Source organism: Hemibagrus wyckioides, linkage group LG12 (assembly GCF_019097595.1).
Source record: "Hemibagrus wyckioides isolate EC202008001 linkage group LG12, SWU_Hwy_1.0, whole genome shotgun sequence".
Classification (NCBI taxonomy): domain Eukaryota; kingdom Metazoa; phylum Chordata; class Actinopteri; order Siluriformes; family Bagridae; genus Hemibagrus; species Hemibagrus wyckioides.
Genome location: NC_080721.1, coordinates 2,171,050 through 2,190,449, shown reverse-complemented (window position 1 = coordinate 2,190,449; position 19,400 = coordinate 2,171,050). Strand labels below are relative to the sequence as shown.

The 19,400-nt window shown below is 39.4% G+C and overlaps 1 protein-coding gene across 1 annotated transcript; it reads left to right on the top strand.

The window, feature by feature from the left end:
- The first annotated feature begins 2,812 nt into the window (after nt 1-2,812).
- Nucleotides 2,813-18,365, top strand: dbpa (D site albumin promoter binding protein a). Its single transcript, XM_058405258.1, has 4 exons — nt 2,813-3,779; nt 4,716-5,132; nt 12,465-12,712; nt 15,571-18,365. The coding sequence occupies exons 1-4, from the start codon at nt 3,599-3,601 to the stop codon at nt 15,784-15,786; spliced, it is 1,062 nt and encodes a 353-aa protein (XP_058261241.1). The 5' UTR covers nt 2,813-3,598; the 3' UTR covers nt 15,787-18,365.
- Nucleotides 18,366-19,400: the final 1,035 nt, after the last annotated feature.

Below are 19,400 nucleotides of genomic sequence, written 5' to 3'. Positions count from 1 at the left end.
CCACTACATATTTACAGTCACACACACTCTCATAGATGGTCTCTGGTTTCAGCCAAGGGAGTGCCTCTTATAACAACATGAACATTTAAGCCTGTATCTAAAAAAGAAAAGACAAAACACACATCCATAAAGGACATGGATCTGAAACATGGTTTCTCCAAAGGGGAAGAATATTTTAGATTATGGGACTATTTGGTAGCACCTTTGTTGTTATAGTAGCATCTCTATCCTCTAAAAACACATTCATTACGTATTTTCGTAACTTTTTTTTTTTGTGCTGCGATAATGAATGCAAACCAGTAAGAGTGAACTAATCTCAACGGTAACATTTTTTTTCTCCCCCTCTAAGTGACTTTCCCCTTATTACTTAAAATTTTGGACAATATAGTCTTTTATTTTAAAATATATGTAACTTTCTGTTTCTTGTGGCCTGTGCCCTACCCCCTAACCCCCCCCCCCCCCCAGTAGTCTTGTGTTTTTATAGAAATGCTTGTCCTGGGACTAATGTTGCTGGATGGGAGGTTGTTGAACATAATTGTTTATTCTATAAGGACAAATGTACTAAGACACTTAGGTTTTCAAACCTTAACATTGAAAACTAATACTCATTCTTGCCTCAAAACGTTCAAATCATGTCAAAATCGTTGCATAAGTGTCGGGGTGGGGGCACCATAGCTCAGTAGATGCCATGTTCCACGAGTTTAATGTCACCTGTTTTTTAAGAAATATGTAATTTTGTAGGTATTTCTATGACAAGTGTTATATCTTTGGTTGTGATGGATTGGCCCGAGTAAGAGTGGAGAAACCAGTCCGTACTGTAAAATGCGTATTATATTTTATGTATCGATCGTTTTTGTTGCTTTTTTTATTCTTCAGAGTGCAAGTTTTTTAATCATTTGTACTATTTGTGGTTGGGCGTGTATGTACGTTTTAAGATGAGGGGAATATATGTATCAATGTGATTTTATTTTTATTATTTTTTTTTTTTTCCTCCCTTTTTATCCCCCCCCCCCCCTCCCTTTGTCTAATCTAAACAAGTATAGCACAGGTCCCCAACACTATTGTATACATTTCAATACTTTGCTTAGCTCCTCTGTCCCAGTGTAATCTCAGTAAACTAAAATATGGCATATAAATACTAAACTATCGTTTTTTTTTTTTTTGTTTTGTTTTTTTTCCTGTTTTCTGCAACAGCAAAAAATAGTAAATCACACCAAAAAAACAATAAAAAAAAAAAAAAAAAAAATGGTGGTTACTCAAGATAGTTTGATATTATTGTGGCGTATAAAACATCACCCTGTTGTTCAAGCTCTGCTTTATGACGAGGCGCAAGAAGGAGTTTAGAAAAGGTTTTTCGTATGGACCAGGTGGTATGCACCTGGCACTCGCAGTGCTGCTGCCTTGCCTTTCTGGAGCTGTTTCCCCGCTCACATGTTCTGGCACATGCCCTCTGCAGTGCCATACGCCATTAGAGGCGGGGAGGAGAATGCCTGCAGGGTTGCCGTGGGAGAGGCACACAGCCGTCTGTTCTTTTGAGTTGCTGCAACAGTGAAAGTGGTATGAGTTCAGTCCTGTCTTTGGTGTGGTGTTTGTTTCCTCCCCCCCCCCAAACGGTATGACCTCATTTAGGCTTAACTGATGTAAGTCGAATTAAACTGATTTATAATGTACAGAACATTTACTTTTTTTTTTTTAGGTAGAGCTGTCAAGAACCTGGTTTAAATCTAAGAAGCTGCAATACACAAGGCGTCCACTAGATGGTGGTAAAAGACCCACTTTCCTGTGGCTCTTTTTTTTTTTTTTTTTTTTAACTTGAGGGTATTCATACGCAGCAGTACTTTAAAACAAATAATAAATAACTTGTGTATAATGGAAGGTTAGTGTATGTCATTACTTCATAGGATGTCCATATGCATATTACAGGATATTTTCATGGCTCTCGCATGCATTACACATCATCCCCCGCCTCTTATTTATAAGGAAAATCTCCAGCAAAATACAGCAACGTATTATCTTTTCCATTTACTACAAACTGTAAAAAATAAAAAAATAAAAAAAATAAAAATACTTTTCGCTTTTAAGCCACGCGACTTCCCTTTGATCTCCGGAGTTTGTAGGAGATGTCTGCTCTAATCCACTGGATCTCACCTATGGCGATGGCGCTTTACTCTCCGTCTCACGCGGCCCTAGCAATAGAGGGAGCAGAAGGGGCGGAGCAAGCATCTTAAATCGGACCAATAGGATGCGGAGACGGGGCAGCAGTGACCTACTTTAGTCCAATCCCATCGCAGGATGGCTGCCGGTAAGGTAGTAACCGCGCGTGCGAGGGCCATGTGCTTGAGTTGGGCCACGGGTTTATAACCGGTGGGCAAAGTGTTTGTTCCGCTCTATAGGATTTCATGATGATGATGATGATTATTATAATAACCTTCATCATTACTGTTATTATCATTAAGTGGCGTTTTAATGTATAATATTTAAAACATCTATCTATTCTCTACAAAACAAAAACATTAAAAGCATTAGACACACGCCGGACACTACGCGATTGTTTTCTTTTGGCTCTTGACACGACAGAATGCAACGTGAACTCTTTAACAAAGAGTAAAAGTCAGCAGTTAACACCAAGCAAGTGTAGTCCGTCATTAATATAACTTCAGCTTCAGTCTCCGTAGCACCGCCTACCAAAAAAAGAAAAAAAAAATATCCTTGGGAGATTTGGCCAAAGCTGACGTAATTAATATTCATGCGCCACGCCCACCTGTAATAATTTATTCATGAACAGCGCCCCTCAGCGCTTCCCCGTCCCCGTGAGAGGTGACGTCACGAGAGCTCGCCCGTGTTCGTTCCAGCTGACCGTAGCCGCGATTCCGAGCGCTCGTTTCACTGACTCGGAGCAGGCGGTGGTTGACAACACCAAATAAATAACGACAGCGTGACAAGGGAGGGGGGAAAAAAAGAGAAAAGAAACGAAAAACAGGAAAACGGTGCAGCAGATCGTCCCTGTACTGAGCCTTGTTATTAAATGACAGCTGGAGTAGTGGGGCGATATAACGGTTGAGGCTTTCTGTCGGTTGCGCGTCTAAAACCCCGACGCACCGCTGGCTCTAATGGACGCCTGTCGTTTCCAGCTAATTCGCTGCTTTTTCGGGGAATATTTTCGTCCGGGCCCGAAGGAGCCCCAGCTCAAATTGGTGCCAAATGTCAGCAAATAAGCGGACTAAGCTACGGCGAACACGTCAAGAGCTTCAATTCGTTGCCTGCAACTTTTGTTGATAGCAGAGACCGGAGAAGCGTCCTGGGCGCCAGGTTCAAAACGGTTAAAGGCTGTGATCCTTAACAAGGAGATGGAGCTCAGTGCTGCTGAATAGAGACATCCTTTCCGTCTGCAAAATTTCGGGAACATGGATTGAGTGGAAAGCACTTTGGGAAAAGCATTCTTGGATGCGGTTTGAGGTGTAAACCCTCTCCTATCATCTTATCATCAATGGTCAGCTGAGAGGGTTTATCTGGACGCAGTTCCTATCTATCACTTACTGTTTTTTTTTTTTGGTTTAATTTGGTAGATTGTGATATAAAAGCCAAGTACAGTCAGGCTATGTCCAGGCCTCTCTCTCAGCTTTTACCTCCTCCAGATATTCCCTCTGGAGGTAGTGCACAGTTTGGCCCTACTACTACAGCACCCAATGGCCACTTGGGTTCAGTGGCCAGTCTAAAGTCTCTCCTCCAGCTTCCCATTAAAGGAGACAGCAGAGGGAAAGACTGCTGTGAGATGATCGGTGAGTCTCTCTCTCTCTCTCTCTCTGTGTTAATGGATAGGCCTACAACCTCAGTGATGTAGTATAAATTGGTAGTAACAGTATAATTACTGTACAGCTTGCCTACAAATCTAATCATTTCATCACTGGTCATTTTGAGGATCAAATCAAATGAAAGTGTTTTAGTTGTTGTTCTTAAAAATGACGCTTACTGTGATATGTATTATGATATAATGCAAGTTGTTATTCTTTCTGCATTGCTATCCTTATCTATGGAAAAATAAAAATCCATATAATATGTCTGTATTTCATGTGCATTCCTTTCTATAAGCGGTCAAGATGTCAATAACGTATGATGATGAGAACTAAATAAAAATAAGAGTCTAAACAACAATGTCTGAGCTTGTTCAGATTTAAAATGCATCCTGAAGTTATATAAAGACACTGTCAATAAAGGATAGCTCAAATTTTTCACATGAAGATTTGTATGTTGGCTCCGGTTGCAGAGCTTCTTCTCTTCAGCGTTTATTCAACGCCCTCAAATACTCCCACACAATTTCCTTTTCTCACTTCTTGTCCTACTCCGTTTAGTCCCCCTCCTCCAATATCTACAGCTCTTTTTATATCAACCACGGACCACCTCACCTTAACGCTTCACTCATTGATTGTCACTATTTTGATGTCGTAGCCAATGTACTATTCCTGTCATTCCTCTGCTTCACCCCACAGCCCAGATACCAGGTTTCTACCTGGTTCAGGAGAGTGTGTGATAATAAGCCTACAGCTTGTAGGGTTTGTGACACCCACCCATTATATTTATAGATTTTGAAGCGTGCTTGCCATTTTTAAGGTACAATACCATTATTACAATGAACTCTTCAGAAGCAGGATGCCAGGCTTAGAAGATGGCACCAAGACATCCTAATATAACAACCCAAATCTATGTATTTCTTATAGATCAAGACAAACCGTTGGACTCTGATGAGGATTCATTGGGTGGAATTGGCAATGGGGCCAGTGGCTCTATGCGCAGTTCTTCCCAGACCACTTTCCTGGGGCCGTTGCTGTGGGAACGCTCTCTACCGTGTGATGGTGGCTTATTCCAGAGGCAGTTCATGGACTTGGAGGAGTTCCTCACCGAAAATGGCATGGGGTGCATGCCTCTGGGTAACACCTCTGGAGCTCAGGCCCTCATCCCGTCACAGAGCATGCAATCAGCCATTCCAAGCCAGAGCTCCTCGCCGTCTCCCGGCTCTTCCTCAGCATCCTCCATTTCTTCCCTGTCATCTTCGTCCTCCTCGTCCTCGCTTCTGGGACTAGACGTGCCACAAGTCCCGACCCCAGGAATGATGGGGAGTCCTGAGTGTCTGCACGGTAAGCATTAGGCAGTTTGTAGTTTGGTAATAACACATTGTCATGCATTGAGGAAATAGATGGATTTTGTGCTATATACACTGGCAGTGTGTTGAACTGAGGCTCGCTGTGAGCTGCACTTGATGTGGATTTGTCAGTATCAATCCAAGTGTTGACGGAGTGCAATTTTTATACACTGGCAGCCGCTGTTGTGAGCTGTCTGTGAATACATTGTTTTTATTGAAATAGTGGTGGTGCCTTTTTGACAGATACCTTCAAGGAGTGTGTATTAGTACATGTTTGTCTGGGTGTTTTTTGGCAGGTAGCGGAGGTGGATTTGAATAGGCTAAAAATTATAGGATATACACTATATGGACACCTGACCATCACACCCCTATGTGCTTGTTGAACATCTCTTTTCAGATTTATTCTTCTCTTTGCTCTTCTATGAAGGCTTTCCACTAGATGTTGGATTGTGTCTATGGGGATTAGTGATCATTCCGCTACAAGAGCATTAGTGAGATCAGACAACGATGTTGTAAGATTGAGGAGGTCTGGGGTCCACTCGGTGTTCCAGTTCATCCCAAAGGTGTTCAGTGGGGTTGAGGTCAGAGTCAGGAGCTCTGTGCAGGACACTCTTGCACTCCAACATTAACACACCATGTCTTCATGGAGCTCTGTGCAGCGTCATGCTGGAACAGGGTTCGAGTCTGTTTGTGTCCATTGAATGGAAATGATCCATTTATGATCATCATTTATGATCAAATGATCATCTAAAAGTGGGAGAAGGCTGTAGATCTGTGGATGTTGTTATCTTGACTCCAGGAGCATGTGCACTGGCTCACTGGTTAATTTTGCAATGAGGCATAAACTGCCTTCCCCAAGGCAGTTGGGTTCTCATGTCCAGTGCAATAAATTTTAAAAATGGAGCTTGCTCAAAACTCCAGTCCAAATGTTGCACAATAGACCACTAGATTTTAAAGTTGATCACATGGTTGTTTTTGGATTGGTTTTCATTGTCTATAAAATCACAGTCTTTGTAAGAACGAACAGGTTGGGATAATTGAAGGCTAAAACATGGCTCTTTGTATTCAAAATAAATAAAAAAAATGGACCTTTTATAGTAAGCTGGCTATGACTTTTTTTTTTTTTTAAACAAAAGCTTAAAAGAAGCTTCAGAAATCAATGAAATATAAAAGAAATGAGATTGCAATGATTGCTCTTCCTGACCAATGGAGTTGGTTTACATACAGTAGCAGCAAGATGCATACAAATAATACAATATTGTGTAACACCTAGACTGCACAATTTCCTTTTCAAACCCAAACAATAGCCACCATCTTTTAATCCAGAGATCCTTGAAAAATGGTGGGCGTTTAAGCCCGGTAGTTTAATGTTATTAACAGATGTAACGTTACAGTCGCATTTATCCTTGAGGGACAACAGAAAGAGCTTCAACGCTTCGAACTTTATTTTAATTGTTAAGTCGAAATAAAAAAAAATCGAATAAAGTATCCTTGTAGCTTCATGACTGAGGTTCTGTGCTAAGGGCAGGAAGATTGTGAATATAAATCCCAGGACTGCTAAAGAGCCACTGTCAGGCCCTTGAGCAAGCAATTTAACCCTCAGCTGCACTTCTGTATATTTTCCTTTTAATATTCTACCTTGCTGCATGTGGATTTGAATAAATCTAGAATGGAAAAGAGTTCCTATAGAAAAGCAGAGTAAAGGAAAAAACAGCTGAGGCAATAAGCAGGGAAACAGAAAGGAAAAGAGGGAGCAAAATGGGAAAGGGAGGGGTGGACTCGAGCACTATGTGTTTTCTTTGCGTGTTTTTGAAGCTTGTTCCCTGGTCCTCCCTCTCGCTCTGTGTCTCACACGTTGAGGCCATGTGCAGGCGACTCCTCACGTGCCGCTGCAGAGAGCAATGAGGGGAGAGAGCAAGGGCGAGGGAGGGGCACATGAAAAAGGGGAGGGCCAATAGTGTGTGTGTGTGTGTGTGTTAGACAGAAAGCAAATCCCTTGTAGCTGTGACTTTGAGAGATATCTTTGTCATTTCTGTCTGATGACCCTGGCAGACATGTGACACATGAACAGAAGCACAACAAAATAATATAGAGTTCCATAGAAGACCCATAAATCCAATATAAGAAACACTTTGATTGTGTGTACAGGCAGTGGTTCCCAGCCCCGGACCTGGAGTTACCCCTGTCCTGCACAGTTGTGTGTTTTCTCTCCTCCACTTCAATTCAGGAAGTACTGTTAATGAACTTAGTTAGTAGTTGAATCAGCAGGACATAAAAGCACTACAATGTGCAGGACAGGAGATGCTCCAGGAGCACTAGAGCTTCAGGAATCCGCATTGAGGACTTGCTCACGTTTTTGTACGTGTGTGTGCTTGTGGGTGTATCACAAACGTGTAAAAACACTGCTTTGGGACTAAGATAAATCTCTAGAATAATCTAAGCAGCACTGTTGAACATGACAACTATGAATCCTTTGTGTTCTTAAGATCTTACTTGGAGTCTTGGTGAGAAAAGTATCATGAGGTTCTCTTTTGTGTCTGGTTCCTCTCTAGGTTTCTTCCTCATATCGTCTCAGGGACTTTTCCTTACCGGCGTCACCTCTGGCTTTCCCATTAGGGATGCATTTAAATCTTACAACTTATTTCCTGAATTTCTTTATTTCTCTAAAAACAATACACGTTATACTTAAAATGTCGGATTCTTCACTCTCTGATACAAAAGAAGAGGAAGTTTGTATATCAGGCATCCTGCTTTACTTTGTATTAATCTGAATACTGTGACACAAAATTCTTCAAGACTTCAGGGTCGTATCCCAAACTGCTCTTGTTTACTAAATAGTACAGGTGGAATTATTTAACTCATATACTGCTTAGTGACATAGGATGTGGTTTGGGATGCATCCATAGCTGAAAGATTGGTGTTATAGATGTGTTTTGAGAATAAAATCTTTATTTTATGTGTTCATGTGCAATTATTGAGTGCCATGTGAAAGAACAAAAACAAAACCTTGCTAATCTTTTTGCTAGCTCGCTAACATTGGCTGTTTTAGTAGCTAGTAGTTAGCAATAATGATACACTCACATGCTATACCGATTATCGTAAAAAATACGATAAAAACACATGAACAAAATATTAAGCCGCGTTTACGACTGGGAAACTCCGATACCCGATTTTTCCGAGATGGGATGAAATCTTCAACATAGCAGAGGTCAGAACAGTTTCTGTGCTGAATGACAGGTTTTGTTTATTTTTTTTATTTTTTATTTAATTGCAGCTAATTGTTAGTGCTGACCATTTTGGTCATATTCATTTATATAGTTAATTTTTACACTGTGAGAATAAATGTTATTGTCAACAGCAAAGCTAGCTTTAAAAAAAAGTGTGTGATTGAACCTGGCGTCATTCATATTTCATGTTTATTTCAACAGCAAAGCATGTGAACTGGACATACTCGTAATTACAGCTTCAGAACTGGGAAGTGGGATCATTAAGACCTCAAGGCCATTTTGGAGAAAGGCTTAGGATCCATTCAAATAGGATCCAGCTTCAAAGCAATAATGCATCATATTTACTGTAAAAACATATATTATATAGGTTGATTCTGACTTTGATCTAAAATAAGGAGCTAGACTGCCAGTGTACACACATCACACACTCTCAGTCGTATCACATGCCATACGCTGAACCTAAATTCTGAATGTGAAGCTGCTGGGGTTTGTTTAAAATAGGACATGATCTAGCTTTATTTCAAATGTCGTAAACTGCAAAATTCAGTATGATCTGATCTCTTTTGTCTGATTTGATTCATGTACACATTAATGTTAGAAATATCGAAGTGGGATTTTGCGTGCTGATATTTTAAAATATCTACTGGGAGACATTTAGACCAGCAGAGTATCTGATGTTTAAAGATTTTTACTATCCTAACCAGTTTCCCCATTATAATTAGAGTTTATTTTTTTAAAAACCCTCTACTCCTGAAAGGTCTGTTTTGTAAACCAGCTTTCTAGATTAATACATTTATGCCATCCGGCTGACGCCCTTATCCAGAGTCACTTGCATTTTTTATACAACTGAGCAGTTGATGGTTAAGGGCCTTGCTCAGGGGCTTAGAGCTGGTAGCTTGGTGGTTCTGGGATTTGAGCTCACAACCTTCTGAGCACTAGTTCAATACCTTTACCACTGAGCTTTCACATCCCGCTAGCATACAGCCAGAGTTTTATATTTGAGACGCTGCTCATGACAACAGTCACGATGATGGCAGGAACTTTTAAAGAGACATCACTGTGTTTAAAATCACTGAACATTTTACATTTCGACTTGCTGGTTGGTTGGGGTGTTTTGGCTCTGCCTTGCCGTCTAGCTCGCGTTACATCTTCTGGACGCGGTGAGTGTATGAACAATGCAGCTCACATGGCTGTTGGTTCTGCATGCACATTAAGGATAAACCAGGACTTATATCACACCACACCGGTGTGGAATTTCCTAGAACAAGACCTCTCTTTAGACTCGTTGGTTTTTAGGCCCTTTGTTACACATACACTCTGTACGTGGCTGTTACAGTAATCCATAAATCCACTTCCTGTACAGTTTACCCTACACAAGATCATAAAGACACTGGAGTCTGTGTATCCCAGGGGACTCGGGGCACAAGGCAGGGGACACCCAATCCATCACAGGGCACAATCACACACACCTACCTGGAAGTAGTACTTGAATGAAACCCCTGAAAGAGAAGGAGAACATGCTCCACACACACACACACATACAGGACAAACTCCTGATCACAGGGGTGCGATTTGTGAATCATACGGTGGTCAAGTCTTGGGGGTCATTTGCCAAAACGTTTGGCAACCTCTAAGCTACCAGCTGCCAGAACATTGGCCTTAAAGTTGTGTTATTGTCCTGTCTGTGATGTTGCGTAGAAACTCTTTTTATTTAGCAGCACTTATTTGCCATTTATCTACCAAGTCAGTTTTGACCAGTTTGGTCTGTGTTTTGGTGACTGCTAGCTAGTCAGACTAAGCCAAATTTTTCAGCAGGGTGTTGAGGCAATTATTAGTAAATGCTTTATCCTGGACAGGGCTGCGGTAGATTCCAGGAACACTGGGCATGAGGTAGGAATACGCCTTGGATGGAATAGCAGCTCGGCTCATTCACTCAGTCACACAGTCGTTCATACCTAGCGGCAGTGTAGAGCAGCTAATCCACCTAACCAGCATGGTTTTGGTGAGTGGAGAAGAAACCCAAGCCGTGGATCAAACCCTAGAGCTGTGAGGTGGCAACACAACCTGCTCTGCCAGTACATAGTGCAATCTATAAATTTAATACGGACTCAGAAATAACTGCAGTACAATACCTGAAATGAACACAATAGATAAAAGTTCATATTGAATAATATTTGTGATTTAATGTCTTTATTATGGGATGGATGCAGTGTAAAAAATATAATGCACCACAATTATGTTTCTAAGTGGAAAATGGGACTGAATGCTTTTCCTCTGAGTGGAGATGACAGTAGAGGTGTCACAATGAAGGCTGTGAAAGAAACCCGCCAAAATGCTGGGGGTGTAGCCTGGCTTATGACTGACCCCTGGTGGCTGCAGTCTGTTACTGCACACTGGCTGAGCAGGAATATTAATATAAAACAGTGTACAAGTGTAGCACAATCCAATCCAAACTAAAGGAAGATATTAACATATTAATATTTTAAAATAGCACGTGATCTTTAATGGCATCAAAGGTTTGTTTAAAAGAATACTGAATTGCGTTTCAATGAATATTAATGAATGAGAATTTATTTAAATGTCAGCTTTAACCCACAATACACTCAACGATAGTGATGCCATTAGCATGTGATACTTATCCTCCACCTAAAAAGAGTGATGTATAAAACTTATTCTGTGGTGTATTTAATTTACATTTAGATTTTATCTATATATCTTAGGGGCCAGATTTCAGATAAAAAACAAACAAAGAAAAAAACATGACCCTAAATACATATACTGAAATATATTTTATATATTAATATCAAATATGATGTAAATTAGGTCAAATGTGAATCGTCTGGGATTCCCAGGAAAAAGTAGACCCTTTTTTTTCGAACTCATCAGCATTTAGTGAGCCACAGAATTTTATCAGCTTCCAAGCTCCATACTGATGCAGCGGCTCTTCAGGGCTTTAGTCTGTCCGACTGTCACATCTCTCATCTCTACACTCTGCTCAAACAGATCAGGTTCAGAACAGATCAACTTTCACGCCAGCAATGTTATCGGCATTTTCATCTTGTAGCTCGCTAACTAGCCGAGCAGAATCTCTGCCACGCAAACCGCCTCATAGGGTCATGTTACATAGTGAAGTTAGAGTCCAGCGCTTGTGCCTCTGCTGCTTCTGCTCTGTATTTCTCTCTAATACAATGTTGAATGTCACAGGGAAATGTTGAGTGTGGAAAAGAATCTCTTGGTCTTTTGTTTTTAGGTGTAGAAAACCTGAGCATTGTCCTTTATATGTTTGAGATCTTCATTCTTTTTCTCTATTGTAACTGTTCTCATGGGAATATCAACAAATACAGCATCAACTGCCAAATCATCACCAGCATTAAGTTTTTAATCTTTTAGAAGGACTGAACAAAAACACATAAAAAAGACCAAACATACGTAATAATTTATAGTTACATATTGCAAAAAATTACTACAAAAAAACTCAAAACACTAAGTAACTATTTGAATAGAAATTTAATGTGTTGCAGGGCGGAGTTTTCCTTTAAAGGATAAAGTGATACACTGTGTTGCCAAAAGTTTTGGGACACCCCTTCAAAACATTGAATTCAGGGGTTGGGCTCGACCCCTTAGTTCCAGTGAAAGGAACTCTTAATGCTTCAGCTTCATACCAAGACATTTTGAGTTTGGTGTGGAGGAACTCAACCCCATAGAACACCTTTGGGATGTATTATAGCGGAGACTGCGAGCCAGACCTTCTCATCCAACATCATCAAGTTCCTCCACACCAAACTCACTCATCCATGTCTTTATGGACCTTGCTTTGGTCACTGGTGTGCAGTCATGTTGGAACAGGAAGGGGTCATCCCCAAACTGTTCCCATAAAGTTGGGAGCATGAAATTGTCCAAAATGTCTTGGTATGAAGCTGAAGCATTAAGAGTTCCTTTCAGTGGAACTAAGGGGCCGAGTCCAACCCGTGAAAAACAACACCTGGATTCATTGATTTGGAGGGGTGTCCCAAAACTTTTGGCAATATAGTTGTTTATTCCAAAAAGAGATTTCTCCCTCAGTTCAGAATGTGATTCACTGACCTGTGTGTCTGCCTCAGGTGGACAGGCCATGCAGCAGGACCCATCTCCCAGCTCCTCCTGCCCTCCTCCTCCAGTACCCAGCACCGGTGCCCCTGCGGCTGATGTCATGGTGAACTTCGACCCCGATCCTGCTGACCTGGCCCTCTCCAGCGTCCCGGGCCAGGAAGCGTTCGATCCGCGGCGGCATCGCTTCTCTGAGGAGGAACTCAAACCTCAGCCTATGATCAAGAAGGCTCGCAAAATGTTGGTGCCCGATGAGCAGAAGGTAGAATGTGTGTGTGTGTGTGTGTGTGTTGTGTGTAAACACAGTGGGGTCCAAATGACTGAGAACACACAAAAAATCTTTTTTTTTTTTTTACAAATAACCAGACTTTTTAGATTTCTATGCTGAAATTAAAAGGAATATGTGGTCAGTAAAAATATTACGTTTCTCAGCAATCCAGATTCGACTGCTTACGACAAACTTCATTTAAATGAGTCTCTAAGTAGAAAATTTAGTAATGTAGAGTGAGCGTAATCACTTCATGTAGGAATTAACATGAACTAATTCGATTGTGAAAGCTCGGGTGGATGTTGGTGCTGATGTGAAGTGATTAATGTGTCTGTTATTGTACTGCGGTGCTGCAGGTTCGATTCTCAGCGCGGATATGAACTCAGCATTCTGCTTGTTTTAAAAGGCTTTAATCACGTTGGACATATTACACAAACTCCGTGTCGGCTCCAGTGCACGCTGTCTTTAAAGCAAAAAAGGAGATCAGACATTAAGAAAAGCAAAAAATGCTGAAATTCATGAAAATATTTCTGTTATCCTCGAGTGTTCACTCAGGCTACTGACAGTATCATCTGTAATGAAAATTATTTAATGTGTTAAATTGTAAAAGATGAGAAGCCTGAGAGAAACGTTATCACCAGCACTCTCAGAGTTTTAGACCCCACTGTTTATCAAATCAAATGTGTGTGTGTGTGTGTGTGTGTGTCATTCTTGTGTGTGAGCGTAGAAATCATTCTTGACTTCACTTGACTGTATGTTGTGTGGTTGTGTGTGTATATATATATATATATATGTATGTTTATGTGTGTGTGCATGTGTATATGTATGTTTATCTGTGTGTGTGTATATGATGTGTGTGTGTGTGTGTGTGTGCGCATGTGTGTGTTTGTGTGTGAATGTGTATGTGTAGTGGAGTATGTATGGTTTTGTGTGTGTGTTTGTGTATGTGTGGTGGAGTATGTATGTATATTTTTGTGTGTGTGTATATGTGTTTGTGTGTGAATGTGTATGTGTGGTGGCGTATGTATGGTTTTGTGTGTGTGTGTGTGTATGTATGTGTATGTGTGTGTGTGTATGTTTGTATGTGTATGTCTGTGTATGTATGTTTGTGTTTGTGTTTGTGTGTGTATGTTTGTATGTATGTGTGTGTGTGTATGTTTGTATGTGTGTGTGTATGTTTGTGTTTGTCTGTGTATGTGTGTGTGTATGTTTGTGTTTGTATGTGTATGTCTGTGTGTGTATGTTTGTGTGTATGTTTGTATGTGTGTGTGTATGTTTGTGTTTGTATGTGTATGTGTGTGTGTATGTTTGTGTTTATATGTGTGTGTGTGTGTATGTTTGTGTGTGTGTGTGTGTGTGTATGTTTGTGTGTGTGTGTATGTTTGTGTTTGTGTGTGTATGTTTGTGTGTGTGTGTGTATGTTTGTGTGTGTGTGTGTATGTTTGTGTGTGTGTGTGTATGTTTGTGTGTGTGTATGTTTGTGTTTGTGTTTGTATGTGTATGTTTGTGTGTGTGTGTGTGTGTGTGTGTGTATGTTTGTGTGTGTGTGTGTGTGTCCTTTTTCTGCATCACAGCAATACTTGTTGTTTATCCAGAATCTGATTTCTGATAAGTCGGTGATTTTAATCCATTTCCCATCTTGCTCTGTTGTCCTTAAAGCCACCAGGGTGTGATTAAGCTTCCTTTTTAAAACAAACCCAGAATAAAAACAGTACCTTTAAACCGGAATAAACTAAACCAAGTAGATTAAACCAAAACAAAAAACGACGTGGACAGATAAGGCGTAAAAGACTTTTGTGGATAAAAAACTAAACTGTCAGTAGCATGAAGCAGGAGACGATGAAAACAATTTACACTAACATCACAGTCATGAGAAAGCAGCAGTATTCAGTCTGACATGGATAGCACCAGTTGCGATATTTGCATTACATACACTATATTGCCAAAAGTTTTGGGACACCCCTACAAATCATTAAATTCAGGTGTTGTTTTTCAGGGGTTGGGCTCGGCCCCTTAGTTCCAGTGAAAGGAACTCTTAATGCTTCAGTTTCATACCAAGACATTTTGGACAATTTCATGCTCTTTGTGGGAACAGTTTGGGGATGACCCCTTCCTGTTCCAACATGACTGCACACCAGTGACCAAAGCAAGGTCCATAAAGACATGGATGAGTGAGTTTGGTGTGGAGGAACTTGACTGACCTGCACAGAGTCCTGACCTCAACCCCACAGAACACTAGAGTGGAGACTGTCCCAAAACGTTTGGCAAAAAAAGTGTATCTTAGTAAAAAATTTGCACAGTCGTGTACAGTATGTTAATATTAAAGAAGAAGAATCTTTGAGGTCAAAGAAAGACAAATTTTCTGAATGATAGGATAGAAGAATTCAAGATTCAGTACACAATAAAGACCTTTTAAGTATTAAAGTAACCTTTTTTAAGTATTAAAAATATTGAATAATATTTAATTATCAACAGTTAATAGTTTTTATAATAATAATAATTATTTACTATTTATTTTACGAATAACTATTTATTTAAGTATTATTTTATAAATATTTAATTATCAACTATTTATTTTACTAATAACTATTTATTTAAGTATTATTTTATGAATATTTAATTATTTACTATTTATTTTACTAATAACTATTTATTTAAGTATTATTTAACAAATATGTAATTATCAACTATTTATTTATGAAAGTTTGAAATTAGAATGAATAGAAGAGGAAATATATTAAACATCCATTTTTAATCAGTTTAAGTGAAGTACAGTGTCCTGATACTCTGCTTCAGCCAGGTCCTGATCATCTTTTTCTTTTTTTTTGTCTCCCACTTTTACCTCCCCGAAGGACGAAAAGTACTGGAGTCGACGTGTGAAGAACAACGAGGCGGCGAAGCGCTCACGTGACGCACGGCGCCTCAAGGAGAACCAGATCTCCGTCCGCGCCGCTTTCCTGGAGAGGGAGAACGCGGCGCTCCGACAGGAAGTGGCCGACATGCGCAAAGAGCTGGGGCGCTGTCGCAACATCATCAACAAATATGAGAATCGTCACGGAGACTTATGAAGGGGAGAATTAAAGAAAGAAAGAAAAATTCAAGAAGGAGAAGTATGGTCTCTTAAAAAAAAAGGCAGTTTAAAGGCAGGGCTGTGAAAAACCAACACTCAGAAATTTTAGCCCAGGTTTTTTTTCTAAACCTGCACTACTACACTTGCAAATCATGTTTCTTTAAACGTGTGGCATCGTGCATGGCTGCAACACACCGTTGCTAACAGATCAGTGATCCCAGTGAAAGGGAATGCTCACAAAGTCTAGAAGAAACACTGTTCACTTGCTTTTTTGTTTTTTGTTTTTTGGACTGTAATAATGACGCGAAATCCTAACTTGTGTAGATTTTTACGGACTCGGTCTTCAGTGTTGCTCAGACTTTAGGAGCATTTCTTAGTATTCTCAGTATTTTTCTTCTGCAGATGATGCTGGTAATATTTTCTATGATTAATAAAAAACAAAAGACCTTGTATATTTTTGACACGGCTTTGGACAGTTACAATAACGCAGAAGAGGAGAATAAGATGGACAAGGAGGAAGAGGAGGAGAAGACAGCACAAAGATTTAGGCAGGAAATTTGTATATTTTTATACTTAAAGGTGCAGACAGGGAAAGAGATTTTGGAAATAATTTTTTCCTCTATATTTTATATATATATATATATATATGGGTGGGTACGGGGCATTTGTGAAGAAAGAGGGCTATATGAAGATGTTTTTGAAATCAGGTTGTTTAGTGTGGCTGAACGAGAACGTGTGATGCTGAAATGAGATGAATCACGCCAGGCTCTCACCACGGACAGAGACGTGTCAGAGCCACGCCGGCCGGCCGTATCCAAACCGACCGCTGAAATCCAAGCAAACAGCAAAATAAGTGTTTTGAAATCACATGTACCTAATTTTATATGTTGGATTCCTTTTTTTTTTCCGGGTGTTTTGATCCAGATTGGAAAGTAAACAGGAAAAGGAGAAAGTCTGGACATTACACCTCATCACTACATCACGGATGAGGAACGGATGTACAAACGATTTTTCCATGTATATATTTAATCGTTTCTATTCCACATAAACACACAAACCTGGATTGCATGCGCACAAAAACCAGACGTCGCATAATAACACCAAGTTATTTCAGCACAGCGCTCCCTGATCCTTCACGCTTCTCGTTTCTCTTCTTGATTTTCTGATTTTTTTTTTCCCGAAACAGTGGTTTGTTTCTTTTAGTCCGAGTTTAGTTGCCAGTGAGTGCGTTGCATGGTAGCTCTTTTATTTTGTATACTGTATGATCAGCACGGAAAACTATATAAGAAATACCCACATGTTGTCCTACTTTTGGTACAGATTCCTTGCACTAACCGTGTCTCTGTTTAAATTGTACGAGAAAATCTTAATCTATTAGAAGTGTTGGATGTAAAATTCCCAAGCTATATTCTAACAAAATGAATGCACCCTGATACTACTGTAAAAAAAAAAATAATATTATACTATTCTATCAAAGTTATAATGAGCTGTATGAGAGGAAACTATTCTATCACTAGATATGTCTGTAAATATCAATATATGTGAATATGTGATTGTAGAGGTAATTTGCATAAATGTAGTATATACAGAAACCTATTACTTCACACCAAGAAAAAAGAAAAAGGACCTGAACCCTGGAAAAAAATACAACTTTTGAATCTGTCCTGGTGCAAATTAATATTATAAAATAATTCAGTAATAATAATCAAAATATCCAGGATTACGTACAAAGCTACAGTTCCCTCAAGAACTATTGGCACCCTTTAAGAAAATTAGCAGAAGTGTAAACAAGCTAAAAAGCGTAACATGTGCAATATGTGACATTTTCAGATTGTAAAGTTCATTTTTATTTTATTTTTTTCTTCAAAATGATCTGTACCGTTTCAGTTGCGATGTCTGACGGGACAATGACAACGCCGAGTCTCTTCTTGTAACATCTCTTAAGCTTGGAGACACGACCTAGACGATCCTTTTGTCCCCAAATTCATTAAGTTTGTACATGTGGACTTAACTTTCCGCTTCAGTTTCCATAGGATCCGAATCCTGAGACTGAGAGGATCATTGCAACACAAATTGCTTTCTTTAAGCATTTCTGCAATCTTTTTTTCTTTCTTCCCCAAAACCTTCTCCATCTTCCTCACTGTGTGGGGTTGACAATGTGCTCAATATTTCCTAGCAAATATTCAACTTTTTTTTTTTTTTCCAGACATGTGAAACAGTTTGTCATGACCCCGTGTTTAATGATATTTCAACTGTTTTGTTCCTTTTTTCCGCCATGGTAATGGACGAAAAAGGGATTTTTACATGTGTGCAGCCTCATATTTATATCCCAGGGAAACAGGAAACGGTTCCAGGCAACAAGAGATTTCCTGTGCCAAGGCGAAATATAACATGATAATATAAATTGCCATGTTGTAATATCAAATAATATAAAGAATGTCAAATTGTTTGCATTTATATAAAATATTCCTTTATCATTTTTTTGGCACATGTATCTCTGAGAGAAAATATTATTCTTTGAGAAGAAGAAGAAAAAAAAAGTATGTCTAATGAGAATTTTTTTTTTCTTTGAACAAATATAAATAGAGTCTGAGTGGAAGATTTTCATTACGGTGCGTAATGTTTTTTATTATACAGTCAGGTTTGCTCGTTTTTATGAAGGATGCCAATAATTATGGAGGACACTGTATATAAAAATCTCAGTGTTGATTTGCACATGACAATGTCAATTTTTTCCCCTTACTTCTTTTTCTTTCCTTTTCTAAATTGTTGTTTCTCTTGTTATTATTATTATTATTATTATTATTATTATTATTATTGCTAGTATTATCAGTTTTGATAATATTCCGGTTACTATTTCTCTTTTCCTTCCTAATCTGTTCTTGTGAAGAGCTTTCTAACGAAACGCTCACTTTTGTAGTAATAACGCCATCTTGGAAAACGTTGAAATATTGCCATTTCATAGTTGGTGCCATCCAACACCTAAAGTCATTGTATGTGTGATTTATATAAGCTGATAAAAGCAAACAAGATTTTTTTTTTCCTCCTGGAAGAATTGAATCTACTCCTTCTGCCAGCATTGACTTGGTGCAGCTTTTGCTCCCGCACATCAACGGAGTACGGTTTTTGTTACATCGAAACTTTGTAGAAGCTTAAATGGAAACTTTTGGCAGTGCTATTTTTCTATATTACCCTGTTAATGGAATTTCACAGGCACTGGTAGCTTATCCTCTTTTTTTCTTTTTCTTTTTTCCAGTGACAAGTTTCTTACCAGTTGTTATTGCGGGTATTGTATTCATCATATTTTGCCTCTTTCCATGTGGAATATTAACAGGTCCCTGGTTGTGACTGTTATTAACGACAAATACAGAGAACATACCACTATCCGACATAACAGAACCAATAATATCTACTGTTCTATGTGTGGAGATGCTGGAAAATGTGCTCTGGCTTTTTTTTTTCCTGACACCAATAAATGATTGCCATTATTCACCAACGAGAAACCTAGTTGGCGTTTTGTCTTGAATGCAGTGTTTTATCAATCTGAGTGGCAGGTAGTAATACACTTTGTTTTTAAAAGTTTGTGCGCCCCTGTCCATCACACCCACATGT

What these genes read in the sequence shown, in the direction of transcription:
- dbpa (XM_058405258.1), top strand. Translation starts at nt 3,599, where the DNA reads ATGTCCAGGCCTCTCTCTCAGCTTTTACCTCCTCCAGATATTCCCTCT. An exon ending in GAGTCCTGAGTGTCTGCACG is followed by an intron (nt 5,133 to 12,464) that starts GTAAGCATTAGG and finishes TGTCTGCCTCAG; the next exon opens with GTGGACAGGCCATGCAGCAG. An exon ending in TGGTGCCCGATGAGCAGAAG is followed by an intron (nt 12,713 to 15,570) that starts GTAGAATGTGTG and finishes ACCTCCCCGAAG; the next exon opens with GACGAAAAGTACTGGAGTCG.